Source organism: Macaca fascicularis, chromosome 8, assembly GCF_037993035.2.
Source record: "Macaca fascicularis isolate 582-1 chromosome 8, T2T-MFA8v1.1".
In the NCBI taxonomy this organism is placed as follows: domain Eukaryota; kingdom Metazoa; phylum Chordata; class Mammalia; order Primates; family Cercopithecidae; genus Macaca; species Macaca fascicularis.
Window position 1 is genome coordinate 42748261 of NC_088382.1, and position 18857 is coordinate 42767117.

General features: G+C 39.5%; 1 protein-coding gene across 1 annotated transcript in view; it reads left to right on the forward strand.

Annotated features, from left to right (window-relative positions):
* The window catches only part of ADAM5 (Disintegrin and metalloproteinase domain-containing protein 5), a 136929-nt gene that overhangs the window by 14251 nt on the left and 103821 nt on the right, over window positions 1-18857 (forward strand). Inside the window, 1 exon segment of the mRNA NM_001283728.1 lies at window positions 18770-18841. Within this exon segment, the coding sequence (NP_001270657.1) occupies window positions 18770-18841 (72 nt within the window).

Sequence of the window (18857 nt, forward strand, 5' to 3'; positions counted from 1 at the left end):
CCTCCTCAGCCATGTGAAACTGTGAGTCAAGTAAACCTCTTTCCTTTATAAATTACCCAGTGTCAGGTATGTCTTTATTAGCAGTGTGAGAACAGACTAATATACTATCTTAAACATTTTGTGGGATTTCTTTTTTAAACATTTTTTTTCCCCAAAGAGAAAGTTCCTTAAATTAAGATTTCAAAAGCATAGGAATACACTTAGGAGGTATCAGCTACTTTATTAAAACAAAATACACATTGCTGTGAGGTTACTTGTGGCAACTATGAGGACTAACTTAGGTCTAGGTGCAGTCTAGTTGGGGGCTTGCAGGGGAAGTTCTCCTAGTGCCCTTTCTAGAAATGGTCACTAGTAGGAAATTGCCCATTCCTCTGGTTATTTTCCAAATGGCATGTTTATGTCTGGATTTGCTTGCAGCACCGTTTGTTTGATTGCTTCTAGGTGAAAAGGGATACAGTTTATAAGAAGGTTTAAAATATTGGGCTAGAATATGAGTATAGTGAGGGAGCACAGGTTCATTGTGTTTAATAATATATTAAATGGTAGTGCTTATAAGTGCATGATTTGGGAATCAGAGAGACTGGGGATTGAATCTTCATTTTGCTCATTAGAACTCTATTTTTCTTTTTTTCTTTTTCTTTTTTTTTTTTGAGACGGAGTCTCGCGCTGTCGCCGGACTGGAGTGCAGTGGTCGGATCTCAGCTCACTGCAAGCTCCGCCTCCCGGGTTTGCGCCATTCTCCTGCCTCAGCCTCCCGAGTAGCTGGAACTACAGGCGCCCGCCACCTCGCCCGGCTAGTTTTTTGTATTTTTTAGTAGAGACGGGGTTTCACTGTGTTAGCCAGGATGGTCTCGATCTCCTGACCTCGTGATCCGCCTGTCTCGGCCTCCCAAAGTGCTGGGATTACAAGCTTGAGCCACCGCACCCAGCCTATTTTTCTTTTTATTGGGGAAAAGCACGTAACATTAAGTTTACCATCATAACCATTTTAAAATGTATAGTTCAATAGTGTTAAGTATATACATACTGTTGTGAAACAGATTTCTAGATCTCTTTCCTTTTGAAACGGATACTATCCCCATTAAACATGAATTCCCTTCACCCTTTCCCCCCAGCTCTTGGCAACTACCTTTCTACTATCTATTTCTGTGATTTTGACTACTTTAGATACTTCACAGGAGTGGAATCATACAGTGTTCATACGTTTGTGATTGGCTTATTTCATTGACATAATGTCTTAAAAGACTCATCCATGTTGTAGCATGTATCAAAATTTTATAAATTTTTAAAGTTGAATAATCGTCCATTATATGTATATGTCACATTTTGTTTCTCAATTCATCTGCTAATGGACCTATGGGTTTCCACATATTCCTTTTGTGAATAATGCTGCTGATACAGCTCTGATGACTGCAGGAACACCAGGGTCCTTGGGCTCACACTGATTTAGATAAAATGACACAGACACATGTGGAGTGGTTTTAAGGAGCGGAGAGTTTGTTAGGCAAGAAAGAAGGAAGGAAGAAGAAAACAGCTCCCCTATACAGAGAGAGAGGGAGGGAGGATTCTAACAATGAGAAATCCTGTGTGTGGCAGAAGAGTGGTTGCTTATATTGGGATGCTGGAGGAGGCACTGTCTGATTTGCACAGGGCCCAGGGGATTGGTTTGACCAGGTGTGTCATTCACATAGCCCACAAAAACCTGGCCCTCCCACGTGAGCCCTTTAATATGCAAATATGGGTCACCATGATGTTTTGAACACATGGTATTATCTGGAGATGGCCATGACACTTGTGATACCTGGTGATAAGGAGAAGAAGGCAGGAATTGCCATATTGAGTGGACCCATTTTTTAATCGCCGGCATTTGCATGTCAAAGCCTGCCAGCCTGGGCCTTCAAGCCTCCTTTTCTGTTAGAGAAGAAATGTTTCAGGGCGTTGCTGCTTTTTACAGGAAAATTTCCACTAAGAACCTCTACCCTTTCTAGCTGCCTAAAAATTATTTATTCACAACTCCTGTATTATTCCCCACCTCAAGAGAAGCAAACCTAACTGCTGTTAGGGGGTGTTGGATGATGGTTCTTTCTGGATACTTCCTGCTGAAAAAGCGCATCGTGTGGGCGAAGAGCAGTGGGGTCTTCTGAGGTTGATTTAAGGGTTCTCTGAAGAATGGCATGTTTATGTGTGGATTTGCTTGCAGCACCATTTGTTGTTTGATTGCTCCTAGGCAAAAAGAGATAAATTTTACAAGAAGGTTTAAAATATTGGGCTAGAATATGAGTATTCAGATTACCACCATTAGTAGGGGTCCTATAGACCATAACTGATTGTAGAGTTTGACACCTGTTAGTTACACCAATGGATTGCAATACCAGTTTACCTTCACTAGATGTCGCTGTATGTTACTAGAAACCTTAATATAAAAGTAACGTTTTCCTTGAGAAAAGCATACCTTTCCCCCTTGACTTACCATTAGAGAATAACTTTAGCTTTAGGCCCTTGTATAACTTGCAATATGATTGGGAGAAATATGCTATTGGGTGGCTAAAATGCCGTTAATTTTAACAATTCTTTTCCTTTAGTAATTAAATTTTTTAATGACTTTTACAGACCATTTTATAAAATACTTAAACATTTTGACTTGTCCTAAACATCCATCCTTTAAACAACAAATCATTTCCTTTTTGGACAAGTATTTATTATATAAGATTCTTCCTTATATATATTTTTTCTCTATAACCTTTTAATAGCTTAGAGTGCATTATATTACCGACCTTTAGTAAAAAGTCCTGTTAAACTTAATGATAGTAAAACTTTCATGCTTCCTTCTTATTCCTGTTACTCTTGTTATAAGCAAAACAACCTTGACTAAATATTTTCTCCAGCTATTAATTCTGATGATGATAATTATTAGGCAAAGTATTTTAGCAATTAGAATTCTACAACGAGAATTCCGCATTGTGGGTGCTACAGTGTGCTACTGGGGTTTCAGTATAGCTTTATTGCAAATAGTAATGTGACTATAACAGTTTTCCACAAGAGGGGCATAATAAATAATTTCCACTGAAAACTTTACTTGCCAAGATCTAACATTTCCCTTTGGGGACTTACGAAGTTATAAAGGCAATCCCATGTACAATTAAATCTCCCTGCAAATATGCATGAAAATGAAGTTTTAACATTTGGCAGTGAACTTCGTGAGGAAAGGTTAGAAACAATGAAAAGTATCTGGAGAGGTGGGAGTGGGGCTGCGTAAGCTGAGAGTCCTCACTTAGTTACTTATTTTTTATGGTTTTTTTTTAGCTTAAGATCTTCTATTTCTTCACATTGATATTCTGGCCATTTTTCTGGGCTGTCAGGGGTTGCTCCCTCAGTTTTTCAGACTTTGACTTGAGTGTAATGTATTCAGGAGTTGATTTTTGTAACTTTTACTGCCGAGGGGGTTGAAAAAACAGCGTAGGGCTCTTCCCAGCTTGGCTTAGGGAAGGAGAGATGAGAGTTTTTACTAATACTAAATTTCCTGGGTTAAATAAAGTTGGTTCTTATTGTAAGTGAGCTAGAGAGGCTCTATGTTTAACCAATTTAGAGGTTTTCTGCCTGAAAACAATTTTTGAGCACATTGATAAGTTTTATCCTTTCCCAAGTGAAAAGTTTGGTGAAGGAATTTTTTTTTTTTTTTTTTTTTTTTTTGAGACAGTCTCACTCTGTCACTCAGGCTGGTGTTCAGTGGCACCGTGTCAGCTCACTGCCACCTCTGTCTCCTGGGTTCAAGCAATTCTCCTGCCTTAGCCTCCCGAGTAGCTGGGATTACAGGTGCCCGCCACCATGCCCAGCTAATTTAAAAAAATTTTTTAGTAGAGACAGGGTTTCACCATGTCTCGAACTCCTGACCTCAGGTGATCTGCCTGCCTCAGCCTCCCAAAGTGCTGGAATCTTAGGTGTCAGCCACCGTGCCCAGCCCCTTGTGAAGGATTTTAAGGACTCTCTATTGGCTGGAGGCTGGCAAATGGAGTTTGCCATTCTCTGACTGTAGCCATTTTGAGGGCTGAAAAGTATGCCCTTGAGAAGTGGCCTATTTTGTTTTTGCAGGGGAATACTGAGGTTAATTTTTCTTATGGAGCCTTCCTAGATTGGAAGGGCTTGAAGCATGTTAATGCCTTGAAGCTTCCTTGTCACTGACTTAGCTGCCTGATCAGCTAACCTATTTTTTTTTTTTTTCCCCTCGGCTACCTTATCTGTTTCCTTTTGCTGTTCCTTAGAGTGTGTTTTTGATATTTTCTTTGTGGAAGAAAAACCGAGGATAATAGCCTGCTAATTTATTGGTGATATTTGATAGGAGATTTATTGGTGGTAAGAAAATGTTTTTCCTTTTAAATGGCAGCATGAGCATGCAGAACTAAGAAAGCATACTTGGTGTTAGTATAAATGTTAGCTATTTTTCCCTTGGTTAATTCAAGTGCTCTTGTAAGAGCTGTTAGTTTAGCTAATTGAGTGCCTGTGCCTGGGGAGAGTGACTACTGTTGATTCAGCCTTCTGTACTTCTTGCTTTCAACACTGTTTGTTAGCTAAGAAGAGCTCCCCCTAGAGGACAGTAATCCTGCCACTTCATGTGGAGTGTACGTAGTTAAATTATTTCCTGTGGTTAACTTGGAGGCTTTTTTGAATAGTAAAACTATCATGACAATGGCTTGGAAACATGTGTTAGTAGGTCTTCTTAACTGCAAATAAAGTTGAGAAAAATATTGGGTTAGAGTTTTTCTCGAGATGCCCCTTATGGTCATGGGAAGAGGGGAGGCCTGGATTAGAGAGGAGAAAAGAGAGAGACTGACTCTAGTGTTTAGAAGGAGGTCTACTTTCCTTTCTTTAATTTGCAGAATTAGCTGGAATTGGAAATTTAATTTCCAAAAAGCCCCTTTGCTGTAATGGCAGTTTGAGCCACTGGAGCTGGGGCTTGAGACCCGGGACCCATTAGTCCTGCTGGACCATGTGTGAGACTGGTTCTGAACCCAGTAACCTCTGCCTCTGGGGGCAGTTGCGTCTCCAGTGGTTTCTGTTACAAACTAGACAGGGTTGAGGTGGCTTCATCTTGCTACCTGGGCATTCCTTTGTAAAATGCCCTGGCCTGTCACACTAATAGCAATGAGCAGATGCACCTTGGGGATCCTGGACTTTGCAAACCTGCAAAGCTGCTGTTAGAGACTTTGTCCTTCTTCTGAGCTTGCTTTCTTTCTTTTGGGCCTCCTTCTGGTTCCTATTACAAAAGACTGAAGTGGCCACCTTCAGGAAGTTCTCTAAGGTGCTATTTGGTCCTATAGCTTGCTTCTGTAGTTTTCTTCTAATATTGGGAGCTGCCTGTGTAATAAACTTGTCCTTCAGGATGAGCCGTCCCTTGACTGAATTAGGGGATAAAGAGGTGTGTTCTATTAGTGCTTCTCTCAGCCTTTCCATAAAGGCTACAAGATTCTCATTTAGCTTTTGGTTTATTTTAGACAGTTTAGAGTAATTGAGTGGTTGGTCCTGGTTTTCCATAGGCCTTCTAAAAGTCATATGAAAAAGTGCAAGTGCTTTCTTTTCCATTCAGCTCCTGAGCTATTGGGGTTTCAGTTAGGGTTGTCTGCTGGAACTGCTTCCCCCCCAATTGGGAATGGTGTTTCTATTACTTTTTCACTTTCCCAATCTGCTTCCTTACCTTTTGGTGAATTATGGGAGATATATTGTTCATTTTCAAAATTCGCCGCTGCTTGCAGAGCTGCCTGCTTTTCAGCTGCAGTCAGGGTCTGACTTAGGAGCAACATGACATTACTTCATATGAGGTGAAATACCTGAGTTAGATTTTGGAAAGTTTTTATATACCTCTCAGGGTCATCAGAAAATCAGCCTAACTCTCCTTTTATTTGCTTAAGGTCCTGTAATCAGAAGGGAACTTGAAGGGGGATCCTTAGATGGTTCCCCTGGAAGTTGCTTTCTTCACTTTGGGGAGCTATTTTACCTGGGCCTGCCTGATACAATTGCTCAAAGAGCTGGGTTGATCTTACAATGCTTGTAAAGGTTTAGTAAAAATGTTATGTATGCCCTTGTGGAAAAGAAAATGAGTTGCTTTTTTCTTCAGTGTTCTGAGGTTAAGGAAGTGCCAGTGTTTCAGAGTACATTCCAGAGGGGTGCAAGCTGAAGATAATTTGTTACCCATTTAGAAAAAGAAAAGAGAATAAAAGCATCCTCTTATTCTCCTTCTTTTCCATATGACCCAGAGTGGAGGAGAAGACAGGGAGCATCCTTGTACAATTTTCCCTCCCTGGTTTCTGGATCCTGGCCCTGTTAAACGTGCCACCCATGGTTGAAGGCATGGTCCTTCAAGCCATGGAATCAGATGAACTAACTGATGGGACTAACCATGCTTTACCCACGCAACCTTAGCTTCTCCGCCTTGTGTGATTCCCTTTTGACTTCCTAAACCTGTGTGATCTGCCTGGATCCCCAAAAAATGGATCTTGGGAGAGACTGTCACCTTTGGGTAAAGTTCCTTTAATGTAGGCAATGTGCTAGATTGTCTGCTATTACAGCCCATGTTAAAGCATTTACCCTTAAAAAAATGGTTCCGGTTATCTTCTGAATTTAAAATCCCCTTACTAATTAAGTACTATCTTAATTGGAGACAGAATAGGTGCCTTAAAAGAATGTAGCAAGCGAATGGCCATTTTCCTGCTGATGGGACAATATCGAGACTAAAATTTGGCTGTGGGAGACATCTTAACTCCTAAATGTTGTGGCAAAGGACTGGCAATGTGTCTTATGAAGAGGATTTCTATGTCCACTAGGTGGCGCTGTTGGCTTAGAAATACCATGTGCTCATCAGCGAGTTAGTAGAGTGACCTCCCTGTGGGTGAAAGGGGAGAACTCTCTTCCTAGAAGACTGCAATGGCATTTTCCTGAGCTATATCCCCATTCTACAGCATTTCCTGATCTTGCCTAACAGGATTATTTCCCTAGCCCGTAAAAGTTTCCACACATTCCACACACACAGAGAGTAAGAGAATACAGATAGAGAGAGAAGAAAAGTTTGGCGACAGGATAACTGGAAGAGAGCCTTGAAATTAAAGGACAGATTTAAGGTTGAGGTTTGCTCCTAATACTCACCACTCTAATGAATGATTTCTCTACCCATGCACCAAAATGATACAGCTCTGATGAATGGAGGAATGGGGGACTCGGAACAAAGAGGAACCCCGTGTGCAGCAAAGAAGTAGTTGCTTATATTGGGAAGTTAAAGGAGGCAGCGTCTAATTTGCGTAGGGCCCAGGGAATTGGTTTAACCACGTGTGTCATCCGCATAGCCCATGAAAAACCTGGCCCTCCCACCTTAGCCCTTTAATATGCAAATGTGGGTCACCTCAATGTTTTATCACATGGCGTTATCTAAAGATGGCCATAATACTTGGCACACCTGGTAACAAGAAGGAAAAGGTGGGAATCGCCATATTAAGTGGACCCAGGTTTTAATTGTCGGTATTTGCATATCAAAGCTTGCTGGTCTGGCCCTTCATGCTGCCTTTTCTGTTAAATAAGAAATGTTTCAGGGGGTTGCTTCTTATTACAGGAAAATTTGCACCAAGAACCTTTACCCTTTCTAGTGGCCTAAAAACTGTTTCTTAATAACTCCTGTATTACTGCCGTGAACGTTGGTGTACAAATATTTTCTACGAGTCTGCACTTTCAATTTTTGTAGGTATATACCCAGAAGTAGAAGGTTAGCTCATATGGTAATTCTATGTTTAACTTTTTGAAGAACTGTCATACTGTTTTCCACAGCAGCTGCACCATTTTCCATTCCCATTAGTAATGCACAAGGACTTCAGTTTCTCCCCATCCTCACCAACAATTGTTATATTCAGTTTGTTTTATTAATAATAGTAATTCTAATGGGCGTGAAGTGGTATCATCTTGTAGGTTTGATTTTCATTTCCTTAATGATTAGTGATGTTGAGTGTCTTCTCATGTGCTTATTTCCCATCTGTGGATCTTCTTTGGAGAAATGTCTGTTCAAGTCCTTTGCCCATCTTTTAACTGCACTGTTGCTTTTGTTGCTGTTGTTGTTATAGAGATTTGGGATTTCTTTATGTATTCTGGATATTAATTCCTCATATAGATGATTTGCAAATATTTTCTTCCATTCTGTGTGTTGCCATTTTACTCAGTTGACGGTGTCCTCTGATGCACAAAAGTTTCTAATTTTATGTGGGTTTTTCTGTGTTTCCAGTTATAGTTTAGTCCATTCATCAAAAGCCACATTCACAGATTCTTTTAAAAACAGGCATCTTTCCTCTGGGAGGCTTGCCAAGCTTCTGAGTGACAACTCCCTTAATATTAGAAACTGTTTTGTATAACTAAGGGTGTCTACTAAGCACAATCTTAAATCTCACAAAGGTGTTAACAAAATATATTATAGTTACACCCTTGATGTGAGATAGTTTCTTACTTTGAGCATGAATGGCTGGAGATGAGGATTCTCCTTGCAATCTGAACAGTTTTTTCCTTTAGAATATCTCTTTCTTCTTTTACTTTATCAAAAACAGCAAATATAAGCTAATTGACACACTTAACACTGATTTTAAATTATTTTGCCAAAGTTCACAAATCGATTAGGAACATTTAAAATTTTTTTTCCAAAGACTACACATTGGGTACAGAGTACACTGCTCAGGTGATGGGTGAACCTCAATCTCAGAAATCACCACTAAATAACTTAATTGTGTAACCAGACACCACCCTTTGCAAGTAAACTCTCAGGATTTTAGTTCCAGCGAATGAAGGCAAAAGTGACTAATCAGAGCAAATGAGACTGAGTCAGGTGCATCAGGTGCAGGGGGCATGAACCTCATCCAGCTGGCACAGAGCACTGTTTCTGTGGCCACCAAGCTGCAGACACACCAGCAGACTGCAAAGAACCACATCACTTAGAAGCTGACAGAAGTCTTATTATTGTGATAGAATATGCTGAAACATTGAGCCTTACTGTAATACATCCTTTCATAGAGACTTCACAATGACAGTAAAACCCTGCCACAAGTGGCACTGTCAACTTTTCTATGTGCACTCCCTTTTCCTCACATCAACATTCAAATTACAGAGTCTGCTTCGTCTAAAGGAGCTGTCCTATTGAAGCAGCATCGTTGCCTGGGTTTGTCGTGTCGTGCTGAGATTAATGACACGGACACACACACACGGAGTGGGTTAAGGAGCAGGAAGTTAAACAGGCAGAAGAAAGGAAAGAGGAGAGCAGCTTGCTCTTTCTTATGAGAGAGAGGTGTCCAAAAAGGAAAAGCCGGCCGACCGCGGACTGCACCAGATCTTATAGACAGTCTGGAGGAGGCAGTGTTTGATTTACGTAGGCCCCACAGATTGGTTTGATCAGGTGTAATGTTTACATGGTGCCCGGGAAGGCTGGTTGCCCCGCCCTAATCTTATTATGCAAATGGACATTCTACGTGGCCAGCACCATCTTGTCTGCTCCTTACTGTACATGTGGCTGGCAAAGAGAAGAGAAGATGGAGCCGCCATTTTGAACATGCCTGTTCCCAGGTAGCCTTTTCCTACTGGCACAACTGCCAGCATTCACCTGTGCAAGCTTCTAGCTTGCTTGTCTATGTCTGCAGCTTGATTTTACAGGCTGATGTTTGTTAGAAAAGAAAATGATTTTGGAGTTGCTTTTCATTAAAAGGAAAACCTTACTGAGGACTCCTGTACCCTCACTATCCGCCTAAGTAATTTCTTCTTAACTCTCATGTAACTATCAGCTTGCTATTGAGACCAATTTATTTAACTTGCACTGCAGTACAGCCACAGAGCAGAGTAGTAGGTACAGGATCCAGGGGGAATGAGTCCTCCCAGCTGGCCTCTCCTGCCATTTGATTCAGTGATGACTTCCTCTTTCTTTTGACTTAGGCTGATTTATAGAAAAAAAGCACATTCCAGAATAATTAAGTTAACTATTAGCCAGATCGCCTTTAGCTGCTGGCTTGGGTTATATAACAACTCCCTAACTCTAGAAGCTAAGGAACAGAAGGCCAGCATTTTCTCTGATTTCCTGTAGTTTTAATGCTTTTCCACTCTCCCCTCCCCTTCTCCCAGCCCACTGTTCCACCACTTCACCGCATGTGCCTTTGAAAGTCTCTGTGGATCATATTCCTCAAGTATTTTGATTATCTTGGGTGCTTCTGCTTATACTGCCATGTATTCTGGCCTCATAAGATATTCACTTTACATGACCCTTGCTTGCTGCCTTTGACACACTCACCATATAACACTTGCAGAGCCAAAATTCTAGGAAAGCACCTGCAATTATTAATGCGTTAAACCGGTATTCCGAAATGACTAAATGCATTGTTTCTGCTGTAGAAGAAAATGCTGGGGTGAAGCCAGAGCAAAGGTAAAAGACCTGGTTTTCCTTAAACGGATATAGCCTCAGAGGCATTTATATTTTCAGAGGACCCAGTCCTGATGCTTCTGATCATTTTTCAAATCAACTTAATGAATAGGAGATGGGCTGCACATTAAACTGATATAACAGGTAAATATCACCTGCATTGAGGGTGGGCAGCTGATACAGGGCAACCTTTTTTCTGTGATTCTAAAGAATTTGTAAGGGGAGTAAAAATGCGGGCTGGATTTCTGAATGAGATTTACGTTCTGCTCTCACTCTTGACTGGCTGCCACAATAAACACGGGGAGATATTTTTAAGCTCTCATGAGCTAAAAGCAATGCCAATTGCTATGGATTGCTTTTGGTAGAGTTTGGGTAATTTCACATGATAAATGTTACCTCTGCTTATGACTTCCTTAAAAGATAACTAAATGCTGAGCCCACTGGAATAAACATCCAGAGTAGAGAGCTACATATACCCCAACATATTGTTTTTTCCAAAGCCACAAGCCTATGTCAGATGCTTTGTACCCCGCACTGCTGTCCAAGTGAAGCCTCCCTTTCTCTATCTTCCAAGTACAGCCCAAACCCTAAATGCGACCTTTAAAAGGATCCTTTACAAAGTGGATGTTTAAAGTGAATAAAATGTCATCTAATCATCGATTCCTTTTGCCTTAAGCTGCAGAGTCATCCACATTTGCTATTTCCTTCAAGACTGCTTTCTTTTCCTAAACACCGGAAGCTTCGGAGCCACTCACGCGTTTCGCCTGCTCAGGGTAAAAAACAAGGCCTTCTCTGTGTTGATGAAATCAGGCTGGTTCCTCAGTAGGATCTGTGGTCTAGGACTACCCTGGAGAGACATGAATTTCTAATTTTTATGCTTGACTCAAATTTCATACATTGTTTTTTTTTTCAAAATCCAGTGCTTTAGGGCTGGGCGCAGTGGCTCATGCCTGTATTCAGCACTTTGGGAGGCTGAGGCGGGCAGATTGCTTGAAGCCAGGAGTTTAAGACCAGCCTGGCCAACATGATGAAACCCGGTATCTACTAAAAATAAAATAAAAAATTAGCTGGGCATGGTGTTGACCCCTGTAGTCCCAGCTACTCAGGAGGCTGAGGCAGGAGAAGCGCTTGAACCCAGGAGGCGGAGGTTGCAGTGAGCTGAGGTTATGCCACTGCACTCCAGCTTGGGTGACAGAGCAAGACTCCCTCTCAAAAACATCCTTTAAAAATCCAGTGTTTTATAATGAACTGTTAAGTTGCCTAAGGGGATCTCCATTCATATTATATGGTATTTCATTCACAGCTTCTCTGGGAGAGAAGCACAGAGCTGTACCTCTCAGTCAGCCAACAACACTCCCGCTTGTGATGTTCATGTATAATAATGAGAAACGAGGCTCCCATGGGTGTCCCACACACGTGCATAAAAGAAATGCCATCAAAGTGAAAGTGTTGCCACGCTACACCTAGCGTAGGATCACCCAGGTTAGCTGGAAAAAAAATGTGTCAGTGTCTGTAGTCATGAAGTGATTCTGTATTTTATTGTAGAAATCCTATCAAGTATCAGTTTCAAATGATTTTTTTTTTTGAGATGGAGTCTCGCTCTGTTGCCCAGGCTGGAGTGCGGTGGTGCAGTCTCCACTCACTGCAGCCTCTGCTTCTCAGGTTCAAGTGATTCTCTTGCCTCAGCCTCCCAAGTATCTGGAATTACAGGTGTGCACCACCACACCTGGCTAATTTTTATATTTTTAGTAGAGACAGGGTCTCACCATGTTGGCCAGGCTGGTCTTGACTCCTGGCCTCAGGTGATCCGCCTGCCTTGGCCTCCCAAAGTGCTGGAATTACAGGCGTGAGCCACCGGGCCTGGCCTCAAGCAATTTTTACATACTCCATGCTTAAGTTGAGATGTTGCCTCTTTCTTTCTTTCCAGGAGTGTTAGCAGCTATAGTCAAGTTTCAAGAAGTGGGGAATGCTGTTGGGACTGTGCAGGCAATGGCCTAAAAACAATAAAAAGCCCCACTAAAAGCTGGTTTTCTTTTGATTATTATCCTGTACTGACAATTCTAAGTAATATCAGTGATAAAATAAATCACTGGGGACGACCACTCCCACACCCGCCCCTAGTTGATATGGCACTGTGAAAGCACTCCAGTATCTTTCCTTTTTTTCTTTTTTTTGAGATGGAGTCTCACTCTGTCACCCAGGCTGGTGTGCAGTGGCTCACTGCAAGCTCCACCTCCTGGGTTCACGCCATTCTCCTGCCTCAGCCTCCTGAGTAGCTGGGACTACAGGTGCCCTCCACCACGCCTGGCTAATTTTTTGTATTTTTAGTAGAGATGGGGTTTCACCATGTTAGCCAGGATGGTCTCAATCTCCTCACCTCGTGATCCGCCCGTCTTGGCCTCCCAAAGTGCTGGGATTACAGGTGTGAGCCACTGCGCCCAGCTTCCAATATCTTTCTTAGGAAGGATACATCATCAGTTAAATAATGAAATCAATATATATTCACTGTAGAACATCTAGAAAACTTTGAAAAAGTATTTTTAGGAGAGAATTAAAATTCGTATAACCCCACCACTTATTGATAATCATAGACCTTTATGTCATTATTACTTTTTTGGTTATTAAAAGTAATTCTGCCATAAATATACTTGTTACATATATTTCTTTTGGCATTTGTGATTTTTTTTTTGGGGAAGTGCATTCTTGAAAGTTTAACTTTTAAAAAGAATCCAATATATATCATCATGTCCTGTAAAAAGTATTTATCATTTTATAATTCCTAGATTGGTGTACATCTCTCCCAACACAAAACTTTATCATGAAAAATAAATCCTGATTATTTAATTGGCAATTTTTTTTGGGTTTTCCAATTGTTGTGTTACTACATTTAATAGGTCACTACTTTTGTCCGGGTAATAGTAGTTTCCTCATTGCTCTCTTAGCTGCTGGTAACAAACGGCTCACCATTTCTCTAGCCTTTGCTAGAGAAGAGCTCCTCTGAAGCACCTGGAACCCTGGGTTGCTTTCTTAGGCCGAGAGTAGTCACACATATTTGTGGTGCTTGTTATTATAGCAACTTACTTACAAGCACCAATTTTAAATACTCTAGTACTCTGTAAAGAACCACCACAAAAAAGTGGCTTAATGCAAAAGCCATTTATTTAGTAATTCTGCTAGATATTTCTTTTGGTCTGTATGTGGGTTGGCTGGGAAGTTCTGCTTGTCTCCGCTGGGCTCATTAATGCTTCTGAAATCAGCTTCTAGTCAAGAAGGTGTCTTTGATTCTGGAAGTTGGCTAACTATGAGATAGGGTCACTGGGCTTTGTGTTTTTTGTCTACTAGGAGGGTAGGCCAGGCTTCTTCACATAAGTGTTGCAGGGATCCCACAGCATCAAGAGAGTGAAATCCAATGTTCAAACACTTTAAAAGTCACTTTTGCTGCTGTTCCACTAGCCAAAGAAACAGAAAGTTCATCCTCCCCTCAAAACCCCCACTACCCTTCCCAGTCTCTGGAAACCATCCTTCTACTCTCCATGACCATTAGTTCAATTGTCTTGATTTCTCAATCCCACAAATAAGTGAGAACATGCGATGTTTGTCTTTCTGGTCTTGGCTTATTTAACTTAACACAATAATCTCCAATTCTGTCCATGTTGTTGCAAATGACTGGATCTCATTCTTTTTTTCATGGCTGAGTAGTACTCCATTGTGTATATGCACCACATTTTCTTTATGCATTTATCTCTTGATGGACCCTTCTAAATCTTAGTTATTGCAAACAGTGCTGCAAGAAACATAGGGATGTACTGATTTCCTTGCTTTTGGATATATACCCAGCAGTGGGATTCCTGGATCATATGGTAGCTCAATTTTTAGTTTTTTTGAGGAAAGTACAAACTGTTCTCCTCAGTGGTACATCCCCACTAGCAGTGTACAAGGGTTTCCTTTTCTCTGCATCTTCATCAGCATTTGTCATGTGATGAGCCTCTTATATATTTTGGTTATTAATCCCTTGTCAGATGGGTGGTTTGCAAATATTTTCTCCCATTCAATGGGTTATGTCTTCACTTTATTGACTGTATCTTTCAATGTGCAGAAATTTTTATTATTTCTTTTTTGAGATGGAGTCTTGCTCTGTTGCCCAGGCTGAAGTGCAGTGGCGCAATCTCTGCTCACTGCAAGCTCCGCCTTCTGGGTTCGTGCCATTCTCCTGCCTCAGTCTCCGAAGTAGCAGGGACTAAGGCACCCGCCACCATGCCCAGCTAATTTTTTGTATTTTTAGTAGAGATGGAGTTTCACCATGTCAGCCGGGATGGTCTCGATCTCCTGACCTGGTGATGCACCTGCCTCAGCCTCTCACAGTGCTGGGATTACAGGCGTGAGCCACTGCACCAGGCCTGCAAAAGCTATTTAACTTGATGTGATCCCATTTGTCCATGTTTGCTTTGGTTGCCTGTGCTTGTGGGGTGTTGCTCTAGAAACCTTTTCCCAGACCAATGTCCTGGAGAGTTTCCTGATGTTTCTTTGTAGTAGTTTCATAGTTTGAGGTCTTAGATTAAGGCTTTAATCCATTTTGATTTGATTTTTGTATATGGTGAGAGATAAAGGTCTAGTTACATTCTTTTGCATATGGATATCCAATTTTCCCAGCATCATTTATTAAATTTGTTTAATTTTATCAAATGCTTTTTTAGCCTCAGTTGAAATGATCAATGTTTTCTATCCTTCATTCTGTTGATAAAATGAATGATACTGATTGATTTGGATGTGTTGAACCATCCTTGCAACCCAGGGATAAATCCCACTTGGTCATAATGAATGATCTTTCTAATGCATTGTTGAATTTTGTTTGCTAGTATTTTGCTGAGGAATTATACATCAATATTCATCAGAGATATTGGCCTGTAGTTTTCTTTTCTTTCTTTCTTTCTTTTTTTTTTTTCATGTCCCTTTGTCTGGTTTTGGTATCAGGGTAATACTGGCTTTGTAGAATGAGTTTGGTAATATTCCGTCCTCCTCTATTTTTTGGAATAGTTTGAGTAGCATTGGTATTAGTTCTTTCTATGTTTGGCAAAATTCAACAGTGAAGCCATCAGTTCCCAGTATTTTCTTCACTGAAAGGCTTTTTATTATGTCTCTCATCTCAGTACTTGTTATTTATCTGTTCAGCTTTTGGATTTCTTCTTGGATCAATCTTGGTAGGTTGCATGTATCTATGAATTTGTCCATTTCTTCTAGATTTTCCAATGTATAGGTATATAGTTGTTCATAGTAGACACTAGTGATCCTTTGAATTTCCGCAGTATCAGTTGTAATGTCTCCTTTTCCATTTCTAATTTTATTTGGATCTTCTCTCTTTTTTTCTTAGTCTAGCTAAAGGTTTTCAATTTTGTTTAACTTTTCAAAGAATCAACTTTTTGTTTCATTGATCTTTCATTCTTTTAATTTCATTTATTTTTGCTCTGATCTTTATTATTTCTTCTACTAATTTTAGGTTTGGTTTGCTCTTGTTTTAGTAGTTCTTTAAAATGCATTGTTAGATTGTTTATTAGAAATTTTTCCTCTTTTTACAATTTTTAAATTTTACTTTAAGATCTGGGATACATGTGCAGAACGTGCAGGTTTGTTACATAGGTACACATCTGCCATGGTGGTTTGCTGCACCTATCAACCCATCATCTAGGTTTTAAGCCCCACATACATTAGATATTTGTCCTAATGCTCTCACTCCCCTTGCCCCCAAGCCCCTGACAGGCCCCTGTGTGTGATGTTCCCTCCATGTGTCCATGTGTTCTCATTATTAAACTCCCACCTATGAGTGAGAACATGCAGTGTTTGGTTTTCTGTTCCTGTGATAGTTTGCTGACAATAATGGTTTCCAGCTTAATCCATGTCCCTGCAAAGGAAATAAACTCATTCTTTTTATGGCTGCAGAGTATTCCATGATGTATATGTGTCACATTTTCTTTATCCAGTCTATCATTGATGGACATTTGGGTTGGTTCCAAGTCTTTGCTATTGTAAATAGTGCTGCAATAAACATACGTGTGCATGTGTCCTTATAGTAGCATGATTTATAATCCTTTGGGTATACACCCAGTAATGGGATTGCTGGGTCAAATGGTATTTTGAATTCTAGATCCTTGAGGAATTGCCACACTGTCTTTCACAATGGTTGAATTAATTTACACTCCCATCAACAGTATAGAGGCGTTCCTATTTCTCCACAGCCTTGCCAGAATCTGTTGTTTCCTGACTTTTTAATAATTGTCATTATAACTGGCGTGAGATGGTATCTCATTGTGGTTTTGATTTGCATTTCTCTAAGGACTAGTGATGTTGAGCTTTTTTTCATGTTTCTTGACCACATAAATGTCTTATTTTGAGAAGTGTCTGTTCATATACTTTGCCCACTTTTTGATTTTTTTTCCTTGTAAATTTATTTAAGTTTCTTGTAGATTCTAGATATTAGCCCTTTGTCAGATGGATAGATTGCAAAAATTTTCTCCTATTCCATAGGTTGCCTGTTCACTCTTTTTTGATGTAGGCACTTACAGCTATAAACTTCCCTCTTAGTACTGCTTTCGTTGTATCCCATAGATTTTGGTATGTTGTATTTCCATTATCATTTGTTTCAAGAAAATTTTCAATTTCGTTCTTAATTTCTTCATTGACCCACTGGTCATTCAGGATCATGTTGTTTAATTTCCATGCATTTGTATAGTTTTCAAAATTCTTCTTGTTATTAATTTGTAGTTTTATTCCATTGTCATCAGAGAAGATGCTTGATTTTCTGTCAGTTTTTTGAATGTTTTAAGACCTGTTTTGTGACCTAACATTTGGTCTATCCTTGAGGATGATCCATGTGCTGAGGAGAAGAATGTGTATTCTGCAGCTCTTGGATGAAATGTTCTGTGAATATCTATTAGATCCATTTGGTCTATAGTGCAGATTCAATCTGATTTTGTTTTGTTAACTTTCTGTCTGGAAGACATTTCTAATGCTGAAAATGGGGTGTTGAAGTCTCCAGATAATATTGTACTGGGGCCCATTTGTCTCTTTAGCTCTAATAATTGCTTTATATCCCTGCCGCTTACCACTCTGTGAAAAAAAAAAAATAAAAAGAATTTGCTCTGTATACCTGGGTGCTCCAGTGCTGGGTGCATATATGTTTAAAATTGTTATATCCTCTTGCTGAATTGACCCCTTATTTATTATGTGCTGACCTTATTTGTCTCTTCTTATAGTTTCTGTGTTGAAACCTATTTTGTCTGATGTAAGTGTAGCAACTCATGCGCTTTTTTGGTTTCCATTGGCATGAATATCTTTTCCTGTCTTTTTATTTTCATTCTATGTGTGTCTTTATAGTTGAAGTGTGTTTCTTGTAAACAATGGATCAATGGATCTAGTATTTTTCATCTATTCAGCCAGTCTGTATCTTTTGATTAGAGAGTTTAATCTATTTGCATTCAATGTTATTACTGATAAGTAAGGAGGACTTACTGTTGACATTTTAATATTTGTTTTCTGGTTGTTTTGTGGTCTTTTCTTCTTTCTTTCATTCCTGTCTTTCTCTAGTGAAGTTGAGTTTTTCCTTTGGTGATTATTTAGTTTCTCATTTTTTATTTTTTGTGTATGCATTGTATGTTTTTTGATTTGAGGTTACCATGAGGCTTGCAAATACTGTCTTATACCATATTATATTAACCTGATAATAACACTATTTTGCATAAACAAACAAAGAAGCAAAAAGAAAACTAGTACAAACTCTATACCTTAATTTCATCCTCCCACTTTTTAACCTTTTGTTGTTTCCATTTATATCTTATTGTACTGAGTATGTCATATACTTAATATAATCTTTGCTATTTAATACTGTCTTGGCATTTTTAAGCAATTAGACATAGGAAGAGCTTACTGGAAAAAGAAGAAATTAGAACATGTGTTATAATATGTTGTGAAAAAGGATGTTTCTAACACAGTATACAGCATCATTTTAATGGTGATCCTGTCATTGAGGATTTTCCCACTTTCTCCACATATTGTTTTTCAGTCTAGGATTATATTTATAATAGAAATGAGAACTGCTTGAAATATCACATTTTAGAAATTCAATATTCAATTTTCATTAAAAAGAAATAATATGAAAATTGAATGTACTAAACATTGCTTAAAATCATGTTTTATATATTTTTATTAAATCATTATTTGCATATTATTACTGATTTCCTGGATTTCAATTGGAGTGGATTCCTATGGCTACTTTAGAATACAGCATATTGTAAAATAAAAGAGATGTGATATATTAATTATGTCCACTAGTTTTTACAAATCATTTATCTTTTTCAGTTTGATTACATGGGCTCTGATATAAACGCTGTAACGCAGAAGGTTATTCAGATAATTGGCCTTGTTAACACTGTAAGTTTTTAAAAGC